Source organism: Pseudopodoces humilis, chromosome 14 (assembly GCF_049639895.1).
Source record: "Pseudopodoces humilis isolate 2021_Gansu_Grassland_sample_001 chromosome 14, ASM4963989v1, whole genome shotgun sequence".
In the NCBI taxonomy this organism is placed as follows: domain Eukaryota; kingdom Metazoa; phylum Chordata; class Aves; order Passeriformes; family Paridae; genus Pseudopodoces; species Pseudopodoces humilis.
Window position 1 is genome coordinate 17,875,609 of NC_142213.1, and position 22,037 is coordinate 17,897,645.

The 22,037-nt window shown below is 46.8% G+C and overlaps 2 protein-coding genes across 6 annotated transcripts in view; one reads left to right on the forward strand and one right to left on the reverse strand.

Annotated features, from left to right (window-relative positions):
• Window positions 1-306: 306 nt before the first annotated feature.
• CEBPG (CCAAT enhancer binding protein gamma) lies at window positions 307-7,219 on the forward strand. Of its 4 annotated transcripts, XM_088062450.1 has the most exons (3): window positions 340-394; window positions 4,102-4,249; window positions 5,144-7,219. In XM_088062450.1, the coding sequence occupies exon 3, from the start codon at window positions 5,254-5,256 to the stop codon at window positions 5,704-5,706; it is 453 nt and encodes a 150-aa protein (XP_087918576.1). In that variant the 5' UTR covers window positions 340-394; window positions 4,102-4,249; window positions 5,144-5,253; the 3' UTR covers window positions 5,707-7,219. The 4 variants fall into 4 exon arrangements, with proteins under 4 accessions (XP_087918574.1, XP_087918576.1, XP_014114367.1 ...); XM_088062448.1 differs by lacking the exon at window positions 4,102-4,249 and having other exon boundaries at window positions 307-394; XM_014258892.2 differs by lacking the exons at window positions 340-394; window positions 4,102-4,249 and adding an exon at window positions 835-1,286.
• A 3,421-nt stretch (window positions 7,220-10,640) lies between these two features.
• PEPD (peptidase D) overlaps window positions 10,641-22,037 on the reverse strand; it is a 137,136-nt gene continuing 125,739 nt past the window's right edge. For both annotated transcript variants that reach the window (XM_088062250.1, XM_005530118.3), the window contains 2 exons: window positions 19,573-19,764; window positions 10,641-11,290 (listed from right to left, as the gene is read on the reverse strand). In XM_088062250.1, the coding sequence (XP_087918376.1) occupies window positions 11,141-11,290; window positions 19,573-19,764 (342 nt within the window). In that variant the 3' untranslated portion in view covers window positions 10,641-11,140. The remainder of the gene's footprint in view (window positions 11,291-19,572; window positions 19,765-22,037) is intronic.

Genomic DNA, 22,037 nt, shown 5'->3' on the forward strand with positions numbered 1-22,037 from the left:
CTCGGGCCACGGCCGGGCTGTCTCCGGCCGGGCTGTCTCAGGCCACAGCCGGGCTGTCTCCGGCCGGGCTGTCTCAGGCCACAGCCGGGCTGTCTCCGGCCGGGCTGTCTCAGGCCACAGCCGGGCTGTCTCCGGCCGGGCTGTCTCAGGCCACAGCCGGGCTGTCTCCGGCCGGGCTGTCTCAGGCCCGGCTCTCTGGGGCCCCGGGCAGCCGCAGCCGCAGCCTCGGGCCGCGGCCCCGCCCCCGGGCGCTGATTGGCCGCGCGCGCTGCCAATCGCTGTGCGGTTGCATCACCCGGGGCGGGCCCCGCGCGGTGTCGCAATCGGCGCTCGCCGCGCCCGCACGGTACCGAGCGCGGCCCGCCCGGCCCCTCCCGCCGCTCGCGCCGCTCAGGTAAGCGCGGGGGGCGCGCGCCGGGGCCGGGGGGCCGCGGCCGCCCCCGCCCGCCGGGCCCCGCTCGGCAGCGCGTGATGCAATCGGCGGGCGGCCCCGGCTCCCTCCCCTGCCCTCCCCCGGTGAAGTCACGGCTTGGCAGCGCCGGCGCCCCCGCGCTCCGCTCGGACGGGGGAGGAGCGGCGCGGCCTCGGCGGGCGGGCGGCCCGGGGAGGGCGGCGGCGGCGCCACGGGCCCGCCGGGGAGGGCCGGGCCGGTTCCCGGTGCCCGCGGTCGGTCCCGGCCCGGGCGCGGGGGGGGGGAGCGGGGCCGCGCCGGGGCGGCTCCGGGGGCGGTGGCGGCGGGGCCGGGCGGGCAGCGCGGGCCGGGAGGGGCCGCGGACCCGCCCGCCCCCCGCCGAGCCGCTCCGCAGATGCTCCGGGCTCCTCACGCATTTCCAGAGCTGCTGTCCGAGTTCCAAAGCGGAGCCTTGGCAGGCAGGGAGCTCCGCGTCGGCCTTGGCGCTGACATCCGGCAGGAAGAGCGGCCGCAGCTCCGCAGCAGCGCCATGCAGAGCCTCTTCGGAAAGTATAAGCGCTGATAATCTGCAAAACTTTCGGCTTTAAGGAATTAGTTTATCGTTAGAAATCACAGCTGTCGTTTTAATTCGAAAGACAGAGTCTTTTGATACCTCCTTGCCTCCCAGTGTTTGGGATTCTGTCGTGTTAAAATACATGCTTTATGTGTTCTGATACAGTCTGCTAAGGATGTCAGAGTGCGTTTTTCTTTTAAGATGTGTATTAAAAATGGAGATTCTGAAATAAACGTGGAAAAGTGATGTCGTGAGCTATGGCAAGAAATGATGGGATGGAGCTGCCCGGTCTCCAAAGCGCTGTTGGCCAGCCTGCAGTAGGTGAGAGTTAGCATCAGCTCCTGCAAGCCTGTGAGTGAACCGTGCAGGAGTCGGCTCTCGGTGATCAGCAAAGCTCCAGTGCCTGAGTCCTGGGCCACTGTCCTTAGTACAGGGTCACTGGAACCTAGAATCGATTCCTGTTGAGTCCTAGTGAAGTCTAAGGGAAGAGAGGTCACCTATTGCTGTTCAGTTTGGGACCAATTTTGCGTTTGACAAGGGAGCTTTGTGAATTTGTGCAATAAATTCATTCTGACTAAAGATCAGAATCGGCACAGTCACATATCAAGATAGGAGCAGAGAGAAACCAAGTTAAAAAAAAAGCAAAACTGATTTAATTGACAAAACACTTTTTCTTTTTTTTTGCCAAAGCAAACATTTGGAAGTTTAACGTCTTTATTTTTATTTTTTGTATGTGTGAAAGCAAATGAAGGCCTTCATTGCTTCACTGGTCCCAGAGGAGTACTGTGAGACAGTAAGAAACATCTTTCTGCCTGAGAAGACACCTCTTGAGCTAGCAGCTATTATGCTGTAGTGGGTGGCCATCTGGTTTCCTGGGTGGCCAGTCGGTGGCCCAAGGAGAGAAGCAGGCAGTTCTGACTGGCCACTGGAAACAGTACCATGTGTTGGGTGGAACCAGCCTAGGGCTGTTGCTGAGCTGAAGCTCATGAGCAGCTTTATGGGAACAAGATGCTGGGAAGCTGGGCTGGCTCTCTGAGGAGTTGTCTCCTGCTGTGCTGGGGCTGTCACCCCGTCACAGGAAGGCAACCTGTGTGCAGAGGTGTGGAGCAGCTGCATTTGTGTTGCATGGGCTCTGAGGAACTGGAGCCCCATCTGCCTCCCCACGTCATGGCCTCTCCCAGCTACCATGGGACCTCACCCTTCTTGAGAGTCCCCTCTGCATTTCTCGTACCTCCTGCCTTTAAATCTCCTTGCAGTACCTGCTGAAGGATGCCCCTGTTGCTGTCTGGGATAGCCTTCTGACATTTGGTAATAGGCATCCAGCCTCCAAATCAGGTGCAAAAATGAGTTTCAAGCCTCAATTGTTGGCACTCGTGTAACTCTGTGATGCAGTACAGTTAGTGCTGCTTGCTCTGCATATTCTTTGGTGCAGAATATGCAAATATTGAAATATATATGAATACATATAAAATCTGGAGAGCAGCAGGACAGGAATCCAGGTGTCACCTGTCCCAGTTAAGGGTTCTGATCATCAGATAAGAGCACCTTTCACTCAAGAAATAGTAATTTAATAAAAAACAAATCAATTCCAGTGGGAAGGAGCTGAGGGAGGTCAGTTCTAGCAGGCAGGGCTAGAATTCTTGCTTGAGAGGTGTGACACTGGTTATCTTCTCTGCTTATATCCATGTACTGCCCAGTTAAAATACTCCATTAATATTAGGTTTAATGGAACAAATTATTTTTTCATTGAAACATAGGGAAATCTGATAGAAGTGTTCAAGCAGTAGTAAATAGTTTTGATAGCGTAGAGAAGAGTAGCACATGGAACCGAGGGATGTGAAGAAACTTGTTACGTCAGCTGGGTTCCTTTGGGGGCAGGAGCCACCCCCTCCTCTGTAGAAGCTTATGGAGCACAAAAATCAGATTGTGAAAATGGAATGGGTTACTTAACTGGCCTGTCCAGGTGAGCTTTGCAAGCACTGAAATGTGTCAAATCAGAGGGGACAGAAGAGCATTCTCTCTGATTTGGAAAAGGTGTCAAAAATCTACTTGTCACAGACAACCTAAGAAAATTGTATATGCTTACAGGGCTGCAGAAATCCTGTATTTTAAAATAAAGTGCAGACAAGGCCAGTGTATGCTGTAAGAGGAGCATACACTTAGACCTTGACTAAAAATGTCTGTGCAATTACACGTGCACAGCTACTACAGCTAGCCCTGCCAGTCTGGTGGTGGTGCACAGGAGCACCCTGTTAGCTGGATGTTCAGTTTAACTGCCCAACCAAACTGCTTGTTAGGTCACAATCTGAGTCTGAAACAGGGTTTGCAAAAGTTGCTTTAAGAGTTGAAATTGGGAAAATAGTAACACAAAGGTGTTAGATACTGTATCCAGATCCAGCTCCACAGATGTCAGAATGTGCTGATGGTCTCATTCTGCCCTGGAATAGGAAAATGAAAAGATTTCTTGATAGGAAGGGTGTGGGTATACTCATACATTTTCACAAGTGGGAAGACCTCTTGGTGTTAGAGAGTGTTAATTTGGAGTAACATTCAAGCCAAATTTAGTGGGCTTTTCCATGAATGTTATTGAACCACACTCTGCAGCTGCATCTCATTCTGGCTCCTCCATCATGGAAGGAAGTATGCATTTGATCTAGACAGTTGAATTTTAACATTTTAATGATAGCCCATCCAGAAGTAAAGCAGTAGCTCAGACTGCTGAGGAACAATACACAGCTGATGGACCTGTGAGTTTAGAATGACACCCATGAGCTTGCTTACAAACCTCTCTCACATCCCTGCATTCATCAGGCAGGCAGTGAAGCCATCCATCTGCTGTTATTGGATGTGAGGCTCATTCCTGGGCTGGACACTGCCCAGTGCTGCTGCAGCTGTTTGCTTTTCCCCAGCCCTCTGGAGGATGCATCACACTGCTCCTGTGTGTGACAGTGCTGGGCTGCAGCGCTGCCACGCAGTCTGACCTTGAGTAGGATTGTTTGGTGCTGGTTAAATGGCTTCTCTTCAACATGACAAATCCATGTTGATTTGACTGCCCAGAGTGTTTTTCATTGGAGCCATAGGTAGGTGTTTCAGGAGCTTAGGACCATCCTGTTGCCCTTCCCCTCTTCTCTCCCAGCCATTTAGGAAGTCATCCTGTGAGATGAGAAGGGGACCAGCTGTTAGCCTTGCCAGGGCCATGGCCCTGCAGCTGTGGTGGAATCTTCCTTGTACCACCAGTAGGGCCAGGAGCAGGCTGACCTCAGCAGCGGGAGGACGTGAGTCAGGTGAGAGGATGTCTTGCTCATCAGGATGGTTTGTCTGCGGAGAGTGGGCAATGACCAGCGCACAGACTACGGCAGGCGGCCTCATCTGTGGATGAGTCAGCTGTGGTTGCTGTCTTTTGATAGGTGACAGTCCTCTGTGTGGTGATTTACACTGCTCTCACCCTGTGTTGCTGTCCCACCTGCTCGATCCATACTGTTAGAGGCTCAGCACGCTGCTTGTGGTAGGAATGTCACCCAGAAACAGCCTTTGCAATGCGCTACCTTTTTCCATAGCTTTATTTTTCCACTCAGTGCTAGCAGGCCTTGAGACAGCCATCAATTTGAGCATCATCTTTAAAACAAGTGCTGTGAGACGGTTGAGAAAAGGTGGACAGGCTGAGCACCTTTGCTCCATAGAAAAGAGATCAGGGAGAAATTTGTCTGTGGATACAGCCAGAGATGTGGTCCGAAGAGGACAAGGATCAAATATCCCTGTTGGTCAAGAGTCAGGCTGTTAATAGGTTTAAGCCACAGAAGGCAAACTCCAGTCTGAAAACTAAGAAAATTGTATAACTGGAGGAAAAGTTAGACAGTGGAACACGTTGCCAAGACAGAGGTTGTGAAACTGGAGATATTTGAGGCTAGGCTAGACACCCATCCATCAGGGATGGCTTTGGAATAACTGAGTGAAGCCAGTGAACAATTCAAACAGCTTGACTAGATGACCCAGTAATAGTTCCATCCAATTCAAATATGTTTGGGGCTTCAGAAATGCAGTTGGCAGCTTGTCCACTTCCAGCACAGTTGTGATGTGTTACTGCCAGATGTACCATCAGTACTTTATGCTAAAGCCCGTGATGTATAAGATTGTAGCTGAAGTCAGCATCTTTAATAGCTTTTTTTTTCCCCTACTAGGTTCACCTTGCTCTTAATCCATGTGAAGATCTGTTGGAAACACCTTCTAGAAACCCAAGAGTTTTCAGTCTCCTAATAAATTCTGCTGTGTCCAAGAACAGCCTGTCCAAATGAGCAAGACATCCCAACAGAACACCACCACAGATGCGAGCGGAGTAAGTGTGATTCACACCCAAGCACACTCCAGTGGTTTGCAGCAGGTTCCCCAGCTGGTGCCAGTCAGTCCTGGTGGTGGAGGCAAAGCTGTGCCTCCAAGCAAACAGGGAAAGAAGAACTCCTTTGTGGATAGAAACAGCGATGAGTATCGGCAGCGCAGAGAGAGAAACAACATGGCTGTGAAAAAGAGCCGGTTAAAAAGCAAGCAAAAAGCACAAGACACCCTGCAAAGGGTCAACCAGCTTAAAGAAGAAAATGAACGTTTAGAGGCAAAAATTAAACTCCTGACCAAGGAGCTGAGTGTACTGAAAGACTTGTTCCTTGAGCATGCCCACAATTTTGCAGATAATGTGCAACCTGTTGGAACTGAGACCAGCACAACAAATCCAGAAAGCAGTGGACAGTAGACACCTGCGACCTTCTGAAACAAACTGTTGAGGGGCAGCTTGTCTGCAGTGCCCATGCAGTAACCAAGCAAAAACTGTACCTATATTCATTGTTTTGTGGAGATTTTCTTCTTTTAGATTTAACACTGAAGATTTGTAACAATTAAACCAGAAACTGGTTAGATACTTGTTTTAAATATTTTTCTTCTCAAGGATTTATGCAGATCTGAACTCCTAGTCAACAAGGAATGTAATATTTAGGAGATAACACTTTCACAGGAATATTCACTTACCATTTTAGACTTCACATAATGGGAATCCAGCAGGATGGCTCACTGCAGTATCAGAAACTTGTAATTGGATAGAACCAATTAAATACCCGTTAATGTATTTTAGCCCTTTGTTTTCTCCATTACATATTACAAACTGCAAAGGCTGTGGAAAATTTTTGCTTTTTACTTGAAATCTGTAGAACAAGTCCTATGAAGCACCTCATAGGTCCCTCCTGCTCAGTTAGAGTTAATGGGGAGGTTGTAGTAATAGTGAGCTGGGATGTTTACCAGTGTTCACCAGAAAAATAACAATATACTCCAGTGATAGATACAGGCAGTTGGCCTGCAAATGGCACGTGAAGCATCACGTACAAGAGGCAAAGCACCACACTGACAAAGCCTCTTATTTAAGTTTGTGTTCATATTGCTCACATAGTGACTGGGGCCTTACGAGAACAAGAGTTTGTTTTCAGAAAACTTCTAAATGCCACCAAAAAACTGTGCCCCACAAAATTGCCTTCTTGTTGGGAAGGAGGAATTGGGGAGAACAAAAAGTGCAGCTTGGCTTAGCAGGGAGAGGGGCAGGACAGCACGTGTTCAGCTGGGATGTATGGGTCACTGCTGCCTGACATTAATCTTCCAGAAATTCTTTGGTGATTTTAAAAATAAATGGCCCTAGTCTGAATAACTGATTCAGTGGAATTTCTACAGCCATCATACAGCTGTGTGAAGGAGTATCTTTAGTCTTGTTTTATTTCCATAGAAGTTTTTCTGTAGCAACTTTTTTTATTGCTACTGCTTAGTCTTTGCCATGATCCATAATGCAGTGCTATGTGCTATATTGAGGGTTTAAACAAAGTAAAGCAGGAACTTTGATATAACTTTAATTTATTTTCATTTTTAAGTATTTCATTGATGGTATGGTTATTTCACATTTAACCTGTGTGTCTGTCTTGTAGATTACTACACTGTCTTAATTTCCCTCTTACACTACCTTTGTCCATAGATTATTTTGGAGGATGCTTGTTTGCTTTGTAACTGTACTTGGGAAAGAACTTGGATGTTATCTCTATGAAGATACTGTTAGAGAATGGAACCTTGAAAAGTTCTTTATTGAATTTAAAGTTTTAATACACGTGGAAAACTTCAATGGATTGTTTTGGATTATGGTAGACTTTTTACAGATATGTTTTTTCATTCTAACTGCATCTTAAGTTGGTAGGGTTGAAATACCAGAAGTTAATAAAAATGTTTTGCTTGTAGTGGCATCATTCTTCCTGTCCCTTTTCTATTTCCCTCAAGTGCAGAGTTGCCCAACTCACACAGCTCTCTTGGAGAAATCAGTGCAATAGTCTCTGTTCCCCTCTTCCACTCAGGTTTCTGCTGCATGGAACCAATCAGAAACTCATTACAGTTTTGTCTAAATGTCTGATTTAACAAAAAGGAAAAAAAAAACCTAAGACTGAAAATATACTGCAGTTATAGGGGAGGGGAGAGGAGCAGAACAAACAGCGACAGCAGCAACACCAATGACAACAGAGTGGAACAAGACCAGAAGGGACAGAAATGGCTCTGTTCATCCTGCCCCAGGACAGGACCAGAAGGGACAGAAATGGCTCTGTTCATCCTGCCCCAGGACAGGACCAGAAGGGACAGAAATGGCTCCATTTGTCCTGCCCCAGGACAGGACCAGAAGGGACAGAAATGGTGGCACAGCACCTCTGTCTTCTCCCCACTGCCATGCCCACACAGCTTCAGCCACAGCCTTGCCTGGCACAGGGACAGCAATCCCTGGCCTTGGGGCCAGCAGGACAAGGATCCTTGACCTTTGTGACACCAGGACAATGATCCCTGTCCTTGGCTGACACTGGAACAAGAATCCCTGTCCTCGACTGGCACCAGGACAATGATCCTTGTCCTTGGCTGGCACCAGGACAAGGCCTGGGAGGAGCAATGGGCTCTGAAGCACCTCACTGCCACATTTACAACAAATCAATGTTTTAAAGGTTCCCTCAGCAAGAGGCTGGTTACAACAACAGGGTCACTCATTCTAAGCCCCCACCTGCCAAAGCAGCTGCAAGGACCAAAGGCAGTTTCCCCCAGGGAGAAGCAGCCCAGGCTGTGAGGCAGCAAAGTACCTCCATCTCACCCCTCTACTGCAAGGCACAGAAAATTTCAGTGAAGACCTATAAAATTTTCCTTTTGACACATTATTCTTAACTCCAGTCTGTGACAGAATCCAGTGCCTGTCAGTACTGACAGAGTTACAGCGGCCCACATTTCACCAGGAGAGCTGTTTCCCATTTTCTGGCTGTCCCGTTAGGGGAAGGGCTCTGCTGGAGCCCCCAGGAGCGCTCCTGAACTGCTCTGTGGCTGCAGCAGGTCATGGGCAGGTAAATCCAGAGCACACCCAACCCCAGGGAGCTGAAGCAATTTGCTGAAGCAATTTACATGTATCATTTCAGAAGTGCTCAGACGTTTCTAAAGGTACAAATTTGCTCAGCATAAGATACATTCTGTTATTTCGGTGCCAACTCTTTCTTTGTGCCAAGGGAAAAAGGCATTTGGGAAAACACGATGGTAAGAGTACAAAATATCTTGGTCAAAAAGAAAATTTGCCATAACCTGTACTTTCACCCCATTAATACACTTTAAATTATTAAACACCACTTTTTAATGTATTAAATATCACTCTGCCTTTTTAGAAAAGGTTTATTCCCTCTCTCCTCCCCAATTTAGGAGAAAAGGTCTAATTCACTTTTTGCTTAAGTGGATAAAAGTGATCATAATTACAGAACAAACTTCTGGAACGAAGGATGAAATTTACATTCACCAAGTTGGTGGGCCTGCTGAAGGAAAATGGGAGAGCGAGGAGCATCCGCAGCCGGGCCGGCGGAGCAGGAGCTCCCCGGGCTCCGCGCCCCAAACAGAACCAGTTCTGCCTCCTGCGCTGCCCGACCTGTTCTGCAGCAGCACAGAACATCTGCTGGGATCCTGCACAGCCAGCCCATGAACTGCAAACAGTTCCAAAGCTCTCCTCTCCAAATCTGCTCAGTGTTGCTCTAAAACAGCAGCTGCTGCAGAACCCCAGCAAGAGCAGGTTTTGGAGTGCCCAGAGCACTGAGCCATCCCCTGGGTGGGAGCCTGCCATGGGAAAACACTCGGCTCTGGAGGGAGCAGGCTGAGGCCATGAGCACTGCTTTGCACTGAAAAAACCCTGAGTTTTGGGGGCAGATGAGTTCAGAGCAGTGCCAGGATAGTCTCGGTGTTCATACCTGCAAGGCCACCAAAGCAAAGCCTGATGTCCTTGTGCAGGCACTAAGTTTCAGAGGTGGAAGAAGCCAGACACCACAGCAGGAACTTCAGTGCAGCAGCACATTTTAATGATAGCCCATCCAAAAGTAAAACAGCAACTCAGACTGCTGAGAAAGACAAACAGGAACAGTACACAGCTGATGAATCTCACACCTCCCTTCCTGAAAAAAACTGCTTCCCTTCAAAGTCAAGAATTCCTACACTTGCCCCTTTTAAACCAATGTCAAGAAACCCCTAAAAAAATGTAAACAGGCTTATTTATTGATTGAGTGACATGAATGAAGTCCTCTGGATGGTTTCACAATGTTTCTTTGGTCTCTCACATGAAGTTTCCTGCATAGCAGTGGATCACCAGGCTGTTGGAATGAAGAGCAGGTTCTTGTCACACAAACCAACTTGCTGAGCAAAAAGAGTTCTCTGAGAGCAATGTATATGATGCTTTTTAAGGAAATTATTTCAGGCCTAAATCCAGTCCTGGGGAGGCACAGAGGCAGCAGTGGTTTCTGTCCCCATCCCAGCCCGTGTTGTGCTGTGCCCCCCACAGGGCTCTCAGTGGATCCTGTCCCCCACCGTGGCCTGATGTGAGCAGCAGAACTGAGCTGCTCTCACCGAGGTGCTGAGGTACCAACCCAGCCAATCCCTTCAGGAAATCCTCACCTGGCAGGCAGTGGCACCCAGGCTCTGCTCACCCAAGGCTCTGATGCTCTGCTGTGGCCTCAGCTCCCCCCAGCACAGCACAGGGATGATCTGAAGTGGCTTTGCAGTCAAACTGCAGCAGAATCTGAATATTGAACAGTTCTGATGTGCATGTAGAGTGAGAAAGATTATTTTTATGTAGTTACCAGCACCTAGTGCTATTCTATGATGCAAGGATGATTATGGTGCATAGTATTTATTATCCTGCAAGCTGATGAATACTTACAGTAAAGAAAAGCTTTTATTGGTAATTTAAACCTTGCAAGAGTGAAAAATCATTTTGTGACCAATATTAATATGTTTGTAAGGTACCCAAATAAAATTTACATGATTTCATTCTGAACAGTCTTAACACTGAACTGTTAAAAACAACTCTATCATGCTGCACAGCATATGCTGCTGAATGACCATGAGCCCTGCAGCAAAGATATTCCCTTCTTTCAACTTTTAAGGGTCACAAACACCATAGCAATCTATGTTTTTAAGGAAAAAATAGATGAACAAATCTAATGGGCATGGGGTTGTGTGTGAGGAATCAGTACCGCCACTCTCCAGAGCAGAAAACTCTGGCTAGACTAGGGTCAAACTCTGCAGAGCACAAATTGGTAGTAGGGTCAGATAAAGAAGCAGGAACTGGAGCAGAAAAGCATAATGACCACAAAGTTGCCAACATAAATTATGCCAAGGTGAATTTTAATAAAAATTTGATTCTTACTGAGTGGATATAGATCCATAAGAAAAATATGTGTCATTATGTCCACTGAGAACAACTGATTTTTATTTCTGTTTTTCACAGCACTTGTGATGAAGTTTAAAAAAGAACTTCAGAGCGTTACAATTGCTGACAGCTTTCAGATATTCCATTTGGTATTTTAGAGTCCCAATCATCAAAATTCAGATTTAATTGCAAGATACATCTGAGCTGAGATCTGACAGAAGTACAAGCCCCAGTGATAAGGCAGCAGGGATATTTAGCTGGTCAGGTAAACTGCTGACTGCAAGCAGCAGTTGAGTTACCTGGGCCCTCTATCTTCATTTTTAATACATGAATTATTCCAGCTAATAGCCTGCCTGCCTCTCTTGCTATTAAGAATTAGATGCATTTTATTTTATATGCCGCAGCATTAAGTCAGAATGATGGCTGATTAGGTGAGGCAGTATCATCCTGGAGGTTACTGCCTTTGGCTGGAGAGGCAGTCAAATGATTTGGCACCGCTCTGGCCTTCTGCCATGAAAGCCTCTATTTCCTCCACGGTCCGTGGGACACACGTGAGCAGCTCCATGCCCGTGGCTGTCACCGCGATGTCGTCCTCGATGCGCACCTGCACGGGAGCACACGGTTACCGGGGAGCAGCCAGGGCAGCAGCCAGGCTGAGCACCACACTGCCAGCAGGGAATGGTCTGTGAGCACCAGTATGGAATGGTCTGTGAGCACCAGCAGGGAATGGTCTGTGAGCACCAGCAGGGAATGGTCTGTGAGCACCAGCAGGGAATGGTCTGTGAGCACCAGTATGGAATGGTCTGTGAGCACCACACTGCCAGCAGGGAATGGTCTGTGAGCACCAGCAGGGAATGGTCTGTGAGCACCAGCAGGGAATGGTCTGTGAGAACCAGCAGGGAATGGTCTGTGAGAACCACACTGCCAGCAGGGAATGGTCTGTGAGCACCAGCAGGGAATGGTCTGTGAGCACCAGTATGGAATGGTCTGTGAGCACCAGCAGTGAATGGTCTGTGAGCACCAGCAGGGAATGGTCTGTGAGCACCAGCAGGGAATGGTCTGTGAGCACCAGCAGGGAATGGTCTGTGAGCACCAGCAGTGAATGGTCTGTCAGTCACCAGCAGGGAATGGTCTGTGAGCACCAGTATGGAATGGTCTGTGAGCACCAGCAGGGAATGGTCTGTGAGCACCAGCAGGGAATGGTCTGTGAGCACCAGCAGGGAATGGTCTGTGAGCACCAGCAGGGAATGGTCTGTGAGCACCAGTATGGAATGGTCTGTCAGTCACCAGCAGCACCTGGGCACGGGGCTCTGCGGGCTCCAGCTCCCCTTGGGCCCCTGGCACCTTGCTGGGATCACACAAGTTTGGTGGTGAGCCCTGGTGTGTGGTGGCCCCTCGGGTGCCTCTGCTGCACTGGGTGCACCAAGGACAGTCTGAGCAAGGTGCTGCAACAGTGAGTTCATGCTATGTCACTCTACAGAGCCAGTAAATCTCAGCACCCTGACAGCAGGAGCAGTAAAATTCTTCCCTGGATTTGCCTCCAGCTTTCCTAGCACTTGGCTTGCTCAGGACAGTGCCTCCTGACACCCACAGTGTCTGCTCTCAAAGCTGTCCTGTTGCTGAACTGCAATTCAGGTGGCTTCTCTTTGCACCTAAAACTTTTCTCTAAACACAATAAACTTTCAAAGTGAAACTTAGAATATGAAATAGTTGCAGCTGATATTCCAAACATTGAATTTTGAGTTGATGAGAGAGTTCTAAGCAGGTCAGACATTTCTTTAAAATACAATCACTAAATTTCAAATCCTGGAAAAAGCAGATCCTCTCAGGTCTTCAACCCTTCCTATTAAAATGAAAAGTGTGCTCCATTTCTGTTTGTCTCTAATCTTCTCTTTCCAGTAAATGTGCCTACCCAGTCATTCCCGTTATCTTATCAGAAGAATGTTGCTAAGTTGCTAAGCTGCAATAAAAGCAATTTTAGTAAGGTGCAAATCCAAGAGAACACAAACCCTGGGTACTCCCACCTTACAATTGCTTTAATTGTTTCTGACCTCTTGACATTTTCAACTAAAAATAAAGCTGGTTAACATTTGTACTTCTGATTGCAAAATAATCCATTTGTTTAAACAAAATGAGTCATCCAGTCCTTATTAAACTGTTTAATGATGTCTTTGCCAGATTATTTCTTTTACTTGGTATCAAGTTAAGTGTATTATAAAGCAGAATTAAATAAACAAACTCCACTGAGTTTACACATTTATTTTGGACAGCTGTACATTTGAAAGCTGTGAGGTTCTGTATGCTCAGTGTGCCTGAAAGGCTGCAGAAGAGATCAGCAACACAAGCAGTGACTCTGCACTTGAACAGATTTTACCAGGATGGGCTTTGAAATTCACTGCTTCAAATTTGACTGCTGAGCAAAACATAACCCAAGGATTACAGCAGGAGGGTCCCACTGCATCCAAAGGCAAATCCTGCTGTGTGCCTGTCCTGCTGGATCTTGGGCACAGCCTGCTTGGGTGGACCTTGCTAAAAACCTGCTGGTACCAGGCTGACCCTGCAGGAGTGCCAGAATCCAGGAACACACCTGGCAAAAGCCAAAGCATCACACTGGCAAGCCCAGGCAGTGTAAATGGAGCTGGACACAGCAGTGATGTGGAAAGTAAAAATGACAGTGCAAAAGTAAGTCTGAGAGCAGAGGGAAGGCCAGCCAAAGCTAGAACTGACTCTGCCTACAGAGAGAGCCTTTTCCCAAGCACTGCCAGCTTCACAAAGCTCCCCCTGCTTGAGCTGAAATTCCCCAGCTACAGTGAGGTATCAGCTACAATTCATCTGCTTAACCAGCAACACTAGCAAAAAAGCAAGAAAAATGGTTTGTGTTTTCCAGCCCAGTGTTTCATGCCTTCACTTCTGCACTCTTTGGGAGGATGGACTGACTTAAGAGCAGAGCAGATGAAAGCTGGACCATTGTGGGGAAGAACAAGTGGGGCAAGGTGCTGTTCTCTATCTAGGCCATATGAGAAAATCAGGGTGGGGAAGGAGCTGAGAAAGTTAAGAGTGATGAAAGGACCAGGGAAAGGAAAGTGTAGTGAGATGAGACAGGATTGACAAGTAATGCACAAAGAGAGCTGGGATTAAGGAGTCCAGGTAGGGAGATGCTGGTGGAGGTGAGAAGTGAGACATCCTGAATGAGGAGAGCACACAGGGGCTGAGCTGCCAAAGGCAGGGAACTGAGAGTGACCAAATGGAGGAGGATAAGGGCCCTGCCCAGTGACTCCTTGTACAGGAGGAGCATTGCTAGGAGACCATGGATCCACAGCTGTCATCTGCTGTGAAAAGTGGGAGAGCCAGTACTTCACATCAGCCTGCTCAGCATCAGCACCTCCAAATGGTCTCTGGGGTGTGGATGGAGGCACAGAGAACCACCAGTCCCTGGGATCACCCAGCACTCCCTAGGAACACACCTCTTCCTTCCCCAGAATCTAACCCTTCCTCTGCTGGATGAATCTCACCTGAAATGGATGCTTGCCACAAGAGAGAAGTCAGATTTCCCATTTTCAATGCATAATTTTTAGTTTGCCTAAAAGCACCATGAGTGCAGAGGAACAGGCTTTCAAGGGGAAGGAAATGGTTTCATTTGCTCTTTTCCTTCACACCCTCCACGCTTCACCCTGAGTTTAAACCCAGCAGCAGCAAGAGGCAGCTTCAGAGGACCTGCAAAACCTTCCCCATAGGAGACCCTGTCATTTGGTCTTGTCTTCTGTCCAAATGGACAAAAGATGCTGGATCTGCCTGGCAAGGCTCACTGGCGTGGGACTGCCTTTCCCAGAAGGGGACAGTGGTTATGAAACTTGCTCTCAGAGCTGTCCCTGTTTGCAGGCTCTTTGTTCATTAGTACTGCTTGCTTCAGGGCTACAGAGTGGTTTGGAGTTGGGCACTGAAGTGTGAGGCTCACTGCACCCCCAGCTTTCAGGGTGCTCTGTAAAATCCTAGGGGAGGCTTTATTTCTTTGGTGTGAAAAGGCAGACTTTGAAAAACCACTCCTGTAAAGTGGCAGTGGCCAGGAATGCCAGGACTGCTCCAAAAATGCCTTTTTCTTATCAAGGGTAGTGGCATGATCTGTCTAGATAGATCTGATTGCACAACTGCCTAGCTCCAGCAACAGCCCATGTGGCTCATGGTGTCAACTGGACCCAACTCTGTCCCCAAGTGGGGGAGAGCCAAGGACAGCACAGGAGTTGAAGACTGGGCTGCTGTCAGCTCTGTACAGCCTTGCACTTTGTCCTGACTCACTAACACAGCCACGCTCCCCAGAGCCTCCTGTGCTACCTGCCAAGGGAAATGGGGCTGAAGACTTATTAATTTCTTTTGGATGATAATATATATACAAGGCTTGTGACAAAAGAAACTATTTTGGCCAATTAAATAATCCAGATTTGCATGATGACAGATCCCAGATGTCGAAAAAGGCAACTGGTGAAATGCCCTCCTTTAAAAAAAAAAAATCTATTGATCATTTGTTTGGTTATGGCTGTGGAAAGCAGCAACACTATCACTGCAAGACCTCAGAGTGGGACACTTGCCTGGAAATGATGACAGGATGTGGCCATCACACATGGGACCATCCAGAGACGAGCACACGTGTGGCTGGAGGACCTGTGCCTCTGTTCCTACAGCTGCTGTCCTACAGAGGCAGCTTGTGGAGCCAAGGGAACTCATTCCAACTCAGCCAGCCACTTACCAACAATTTTTAACAGAGCAAACTTATCACGAGCAGAGTTTGACTTCTGTATCTCAGAGGGACTGGTCAGGAGGCAGAGCTGCTACATCACACCCAGCTGCAGGGCTGGGGAAGGCACTTTGCTCTTGTTACTCACAGTGGCTATGCCAAGGTGTTTTCTGTAGGCTCTGTGCTCAGTGAATCCCATCCCATGCTGTAGTCTTCCTGGCACAAGCAGGTTTCATTCACAACCAAGTCCCCATGTCAAGAGAACATTCCTTTTAAATGTTCACATTTAAATGTTCGCATTTTTATAGAAGAGGATCAATATTAGTAGGGTGAGGCAATGTATTTTATTAGATTAACTGATACAGATGGAAAAAAGCCTCAGGTGCCCAGTCCCTTCATCCAGGCTCACAAAGAAGCATTAAACTACAAGCTAAATACAGGTTAGAAACAGCTGGTCTTACTCTAACCTAATTAAGTTAATTAGACAAGGGTTTAAATAAGGTTTATAAGCAACTAGCAGTAGCTTTTGGGTTGCCTACACCTATCACTTCCCTTGAAGAACTTTTAAAGGAAGTATGTACATTGTGACAACTGCTTTCCTATGAAACTTTTGAAGAAATGCTGTGTAGCACCATTACTGAGATACAATAAGCAATGTTAAAAAGTAGATGAGCATAATGTCTATTGCCTAATAAACAACTTAATTTCACAGTACAAATTCACCATACATTCAGAAACAGAGCCTAATCTTCTGAAAAATAAAAATCAGGACAGAGACAATAATATGTCCCTCTGAACCAAAGGTAGAAGCAGTTAAATATCTTGTTCTTTATTTGGTTTAGCATTTATTCTGAGTAAGGGAAGTACTATTGTTTTGAAAAATATTGTAATATTAGCAGATCTTCAAGTTCCTGCTTTGTAAATCTGTTTAATTTTTAAATGAGAACAATCTGTAAACGAAAGAAAGTAATGCATTTAACACCCATCTGTCTTTCAGCATTTTCTCTAAGTTGCATCGTTTTCAGATATTAAGTCTAGTGCTAGTTCTACAAATCCTAGGGAAACATAAAGCCTGAACAGAGACTGAATGTGTAAGGCCAAAAAAAGACTGAATGGCTTTACTGTGTCTTTGAGAAAACATCATATGAACTGCATGAATCAGTAATCAGCTTATGAAGAATGGAAATGTCAAACCCTAAAGGGCAGCATTTGGAGTCAGCATTTCCCCTTCCCCGAGGATTCAGCTGCTTTTCCTGAGCGATACACATGTATGCACATCCCTCTGTTTGCACATCTGTGTTTGTTCAGGAGCCTGTGGGGCAGAGTCCAGGCAGAGCAAAGGTGCCCTGGGCCAAGCACGGTGCCAGCGTCCAGCAGCCCCTGTCCCACAGGACTGATGACCTCGGGAAACTGGACCTTGGTTTTGCAGATGGAGAGCTGAAGCACACAGGACTGAAACGTCCCAAAAGTGGCTGAGGAGGTTTGGGAAGGCCTGACCTCAACAGCTGTCAAGTGAAGAGCTTCAGACAGGGCAAGATCCCCTGACCACTGCTTGCCTCCCTCTGGTGGGACTTCTGTGCCTGGCCCAGAAGAGCTGCTTTGGTGAGAGCCTGGATCAGGAGTCCCTGAGCAGCAGGGACAGTGTGAAGGCTGAGCCTGGGGCCAGATGGAGCCACAGAAACCTCACCTGCCCTTCTCCCCTGCTCCTCAATCTCTTCATGGCAGCACGAAGTGCAATAAATGCCTACAGTCCTACCCCTTTCTGGGACACTACAAGAGCTTTGCTTCTCAATGCAGAGACTTGTCGTAGTCAAGAAAATTATCCAAAGCCCAAAAAAGACGTGAATTCGAGGTGAATTTATTAAAAATCCACAAATTCCCTGTGTGGACAGACTTAGAATTACAGTGGTGTTACTTCAGTGAATGTTAGTTCATTTTTGAAGTGAATTACACGAAAGCAAATTAAGAACATTTTAATTAGTGCTGAGCTATAGTGCTTTCCTGCACAGGGAAATGGGCAACTTATTTCTTTTCGTAGAATGCATTTTACTTTTACACTAAAAGGAAGACTGGACTGGCTGTAGTGAACTCTTCAGCTAGAATATTTACTGACAAATATTAATAGTACAGCTATTGTACTATTAATATTTGTCAGTAAAAACACTGGGCTTTACAAGATCTTTTTTAATCCCATAGGAAGAAAGTTTTCTGGAATGCTTTTGTGAGAATTACTCACTTACTCTGGATAAACTAGAATGAAACATCTTGTTCATAACTAAGCACTCTACACAGCAAAAATTGAATCTTTTATTTATGCAGAATCAAGTCAAATTGGTAAAGATGGAAAAACTTATTTTGGTTGCATTATAATTCAGCTTTTGTGAAGAATTCAGAAATATTCAGATGTATTCCAGTCTCAGATTTTATTTTCATTCTTCTCCTGGACAAAATCAAGTGACAACATCTGGCTCAGGGTACGTGTGTATTATTACTTTTTCCTTCTAAGTAAAATGTATTGTTCACAGGGGGATCAGAGATTTAGATTTTTGCTCAATCGTTTTTGGGCTGCCCCTTCTTTTAGCAAACTTTGTTGGCTGGCTCTCCTTACAAGTCATCATTACAGGAAGCTAAGCAAAAATGAGGGAACAAAGTTTGCTTGAAATCTCTGGAACAAAAGTGCCTGATCCAGCAACTTATGACCAAGGTAGAGATCCCATGCTGTCACTCCTGCTCTGTGCAGCCACAGGCACAGGCACACCTCAGGCTGCAGAAATGCAGTGGACATTCACATTTGGGAAAAATGTGGGCTTTTCTGAGCAGTTTCAGGGAAAGCTCACCAGGAATCAATTCCATTGCTGAAAAACTCCCACTGAATGTTTACAAGGAAAATGAAGACAGTTAAATCTGTTTCCATTGCAGTGTCAAGCTACACAAGCACAGAATGTGCTCAGTTAGAAAATACAGAATTAGCTGCCTTTTGTTCACCAGAACCTCAGTTGTCTGGCTGGAAAATCTTGATAAAGAAACAACACAGAGACAGATAATGCCCCAGACCTCAGCAGTGAATTAAATACCAGCAAGGGTAAAGTCCTGTGTCTCTTAATAAGGCTGCACCCACATCATGGGTGGCTGCCCTCGAGCCTGGTTGGCTCACACGACCAGGGATAGCACACACAACTTTTCTGTCAGGGCTGGTGGTTCCAAGGCAGCCCAGACCAAAGTGCTACAGCAATCACCCTCTCAAGGCTGGGGTACAGTGATAAATCAGTCAATGGCAGCAGCAGACAATTCCTAATGAGTGACTTTTCATACCAGAAAATCACCACCACTGCCAGTGATTGCTCACTGCACTGACACTTAGCAGAGGAGCCACGGGGAGGATGGGCCATGGCAGCTGCCTGCTCTATCTCCTCTGTGCAGGAACACAGAGGCTCAGAGAACAATGTGGCACCCTTCTGAAATAAAAACCCACTGGGAGTGCTGAATGCTCTGCAAGGGTGGCTTTGAATGGAGAGTGGCACAAACAAGGCCCCTGTACTTGCCCAGCAGCTGCTGCATGGCAATGATTGCCCAGATCACCTCTAGCTCCTGTGCACACTGCTGCCTGAGCCTGTCTGGGCACAGGTGCTCTGGAAACCCATCAGCCATTCTTCTGGAAAACAGGGAAGGCTCCCCCAGGACAGCCATTCTGTCAATAATCCTGTAAGAGCAATTATTGTTGTTTTCATCTAATGCCACCCCTGCTTAAACAGCATCAGGCTCTTCTGCCCTGGCAGGAAGCACTGGACTGTGCTGTTGTCAAGGAAGCTAACTCTGGACTACAGAACTCAGTCTCATATTGCACAACATACGTGTTTCACATGTTAGATAAAACACCTACCTGGCAAGCCACTGCATGGTGCTGGCAGAGGATGTTTCAGTCAATGGGAAAATATGGGTCTATCATTAATCACTAGTATAAAACCACATTGAAAAATTAGAATAAAACCCCCCAGTTTGTCTGCAGAGCCAAATGGACCAAATGACCCAAGGTGCTGCTTCAGGAACAGCTCTACACGCAATGCATTACAACTCCCAGAAGACTTCTCCTCAGATACGTCGTGAGGGCAAACGCAGAGAAAAGCGATGAATAAAAACATCCGCTAGGAATGACTCACCCCGCCGAAGCCTCTGAAGCGCTGCAGGACGCTGCTGTTGATGAAGCAGGACTGTGCAGGGTCCTGCAGGGCTTGGTCCAGGAGGTGGTTGATGAAGTAGATGCCCGGCTCGATGGTGAGCACCATGCCCTGCTGCAGGCGGCGGGCGGTGCGCAGGCTCCGCAGCCCCGGCTCCTCGATGCGCTCCACGCCCTGCAGGACACACACTCTCCCTCAGACACACCAAGGCAATACGTGGAGGACTTTATATCAAGCCCTCCTATGCTGACTGCTCCATAAGACACATAAAATATAAAAAATAATCATCAAGGACTGAAAGTTAGCAATGCAATTGCCTCCCTCCCATCAGTCCTCATTTAGCTTTCACACAGAGCAATGGCCAGTTTTCAACTCAACACCCCAAGTGTATTTTGCACCACAGAAATCTTGGCTTTGGATATGCTTGGTGCAGTTACTCTCTACCTTGGGAGAACTACTGCACTACAAAGCAAAAATAATGACTGGCAGAATTCCTTGCTCTACCCTCCCTTGCAAAGTATGGTATTGTAAGCGACACGCAAATCTTGAAATGCCCCTGCCACGTCATGGCTGAAACAGCTGAACTATGCAGCAGAGAACAATTTCTCCAAGGATATGCAAATACTTGGTCTCACCAAATGTTATTAAAATTACACATTTATGATCTTGATTCAGGAGCAATGAGTCTACACATGACCTCATAAAAGCAGCCCATTTAAACTAAACTTTTGTCAGATTCAGACTTTCAGGCAACACGGTGCTGACTGGTGTTATTAAAAGTTAAGTCAAAACAAGTCCGAACTAGCAAAACATTCTCTTCTTCCCAAAAGCTGGCAAAATAAAATGATATATGAGGATGTGCTTAGTCAAGGAATTAGAAACACTGCAAAGACTAGTTCCGGATATTAATTTTCTTCCCCTCAAATGTGCCAGGTATTGCAATATCAGAATAAATATATCTCAATCCCATTAGTTTCTTGAAAATTCTTTGCAACTGTAGCAAAATTTCCCCAACAAATTATGGTAATGACCCATGAACTGCTCACAGGCCCACCAAAGTGAGCAATGAGGATTGCAATGTGCAATCCTGCACACACACTCTGCTCATGGAACATTTAGCCAGCGAGTCAGAGGTTAACACATCTGCGAGATCACGGCATTATTATTTATCTGCTCTCCACGGAGCTTTCCCAAATCCCACTTCTGGCCACAGCCACGGCGCTTTCCCTCGCTGGCAGAAGGGGTAACTGGTGTCAGCACCACTGTCAGCATGAGTGGCATGACGAGGATGAAGCTTCCCCTTTCTCCCAGACAAAGCCAGCCCTCGGTGCTGGGGCAGCACAGCCGAGCTCCCGTGGCTCTGCCAGGCCAGTGCAGAAATCACCCATGTTTTATCCTACTGGATCATTCCCTCCTCAGAGAGGACACAGCCCTGCACCTCAGAGAGGACACAGCCCTGCACCTCAGAGAGGACACAGCCCTGCAGTGCTGTTTGCTCCTCTTTGAGCTCAGGGAAAGCCTGTTTTACAGAAACTCTGCTTTGCTTTGTGCTCACTGGTCACCCAAGCACTGCTGGGGCTGCTTTTGTTCCCTTGGCAGAGCTCATTCTGGTCCAATGTACAGCATCTTACAGTAGCCAAGATTTCTAAGCTAACCAGCCTGGACATTTGGACATAGGTTTGCCCATTTTGATTGTGTGTTTGATATGCTTTATGTCATATGTTCGATTTGGACTTTGCAGAGCACTATATATTACACCAAAATAAGAAAACATGGTTTTGTTTTACTGAGCCTAGGAAACAAGAATACTGTGATAATAAGCAAGGCATTTTGAATTTGTATTCTTATCAAAACTCAATGAAAATCAATATATTTCTGAACTTGAAACAATAACTGCACTGAAATGGAGCCATTTTTTCTCTCATACTGCTCCTTGGGGTTTGGCATTTCACACATTCATTGTAATGTGTAAAGGAAATGAGGGCATCCAATCTTGTGGATTAATCTCTCCATGAGCTGTAAACAATTAGATTAGTGTCTGGACCTTTTGGTGCCTTGCCAACTATCTATCGGCTACTTTACAACAAACAACCCATATTTGGCTTTTAAGTACACTTCTCAATTCCACTTGTAAATGCCTTTTTCAAGGCAGTCAATCCAAGACAGATGCTAGAAAGACAAATACAGAGCGAGGAAAACAATTGCAAACATCCTCTAAAGGCAGCCCTGGCACAGCATCCCTATTTTTTTGCCTTTACTTAAAAAAATTGGTGTTTAACATCAGGTGTGACAATAAAGCCTGAGTAGCCCCTTTTATTTACCAATGTACAGCTGCTGAAGCAATGGCAGGCATTTTGTCTAGACTGCTTGCAGGCTGATACTGCTTTTAGCTCTTGCTTCAAGAAACTAACAGCAACTCAGGAACAAGACCCAAAATGCACATTTGG

Coding starts and splice junctions, on each gene's coding strand:
- CEBPG (XM_088062448.1), top strand. CDS start 5,254: ATGAGCAAGACATCCCAACAGAACACCACCACAGATGCGAGCGGAGTA.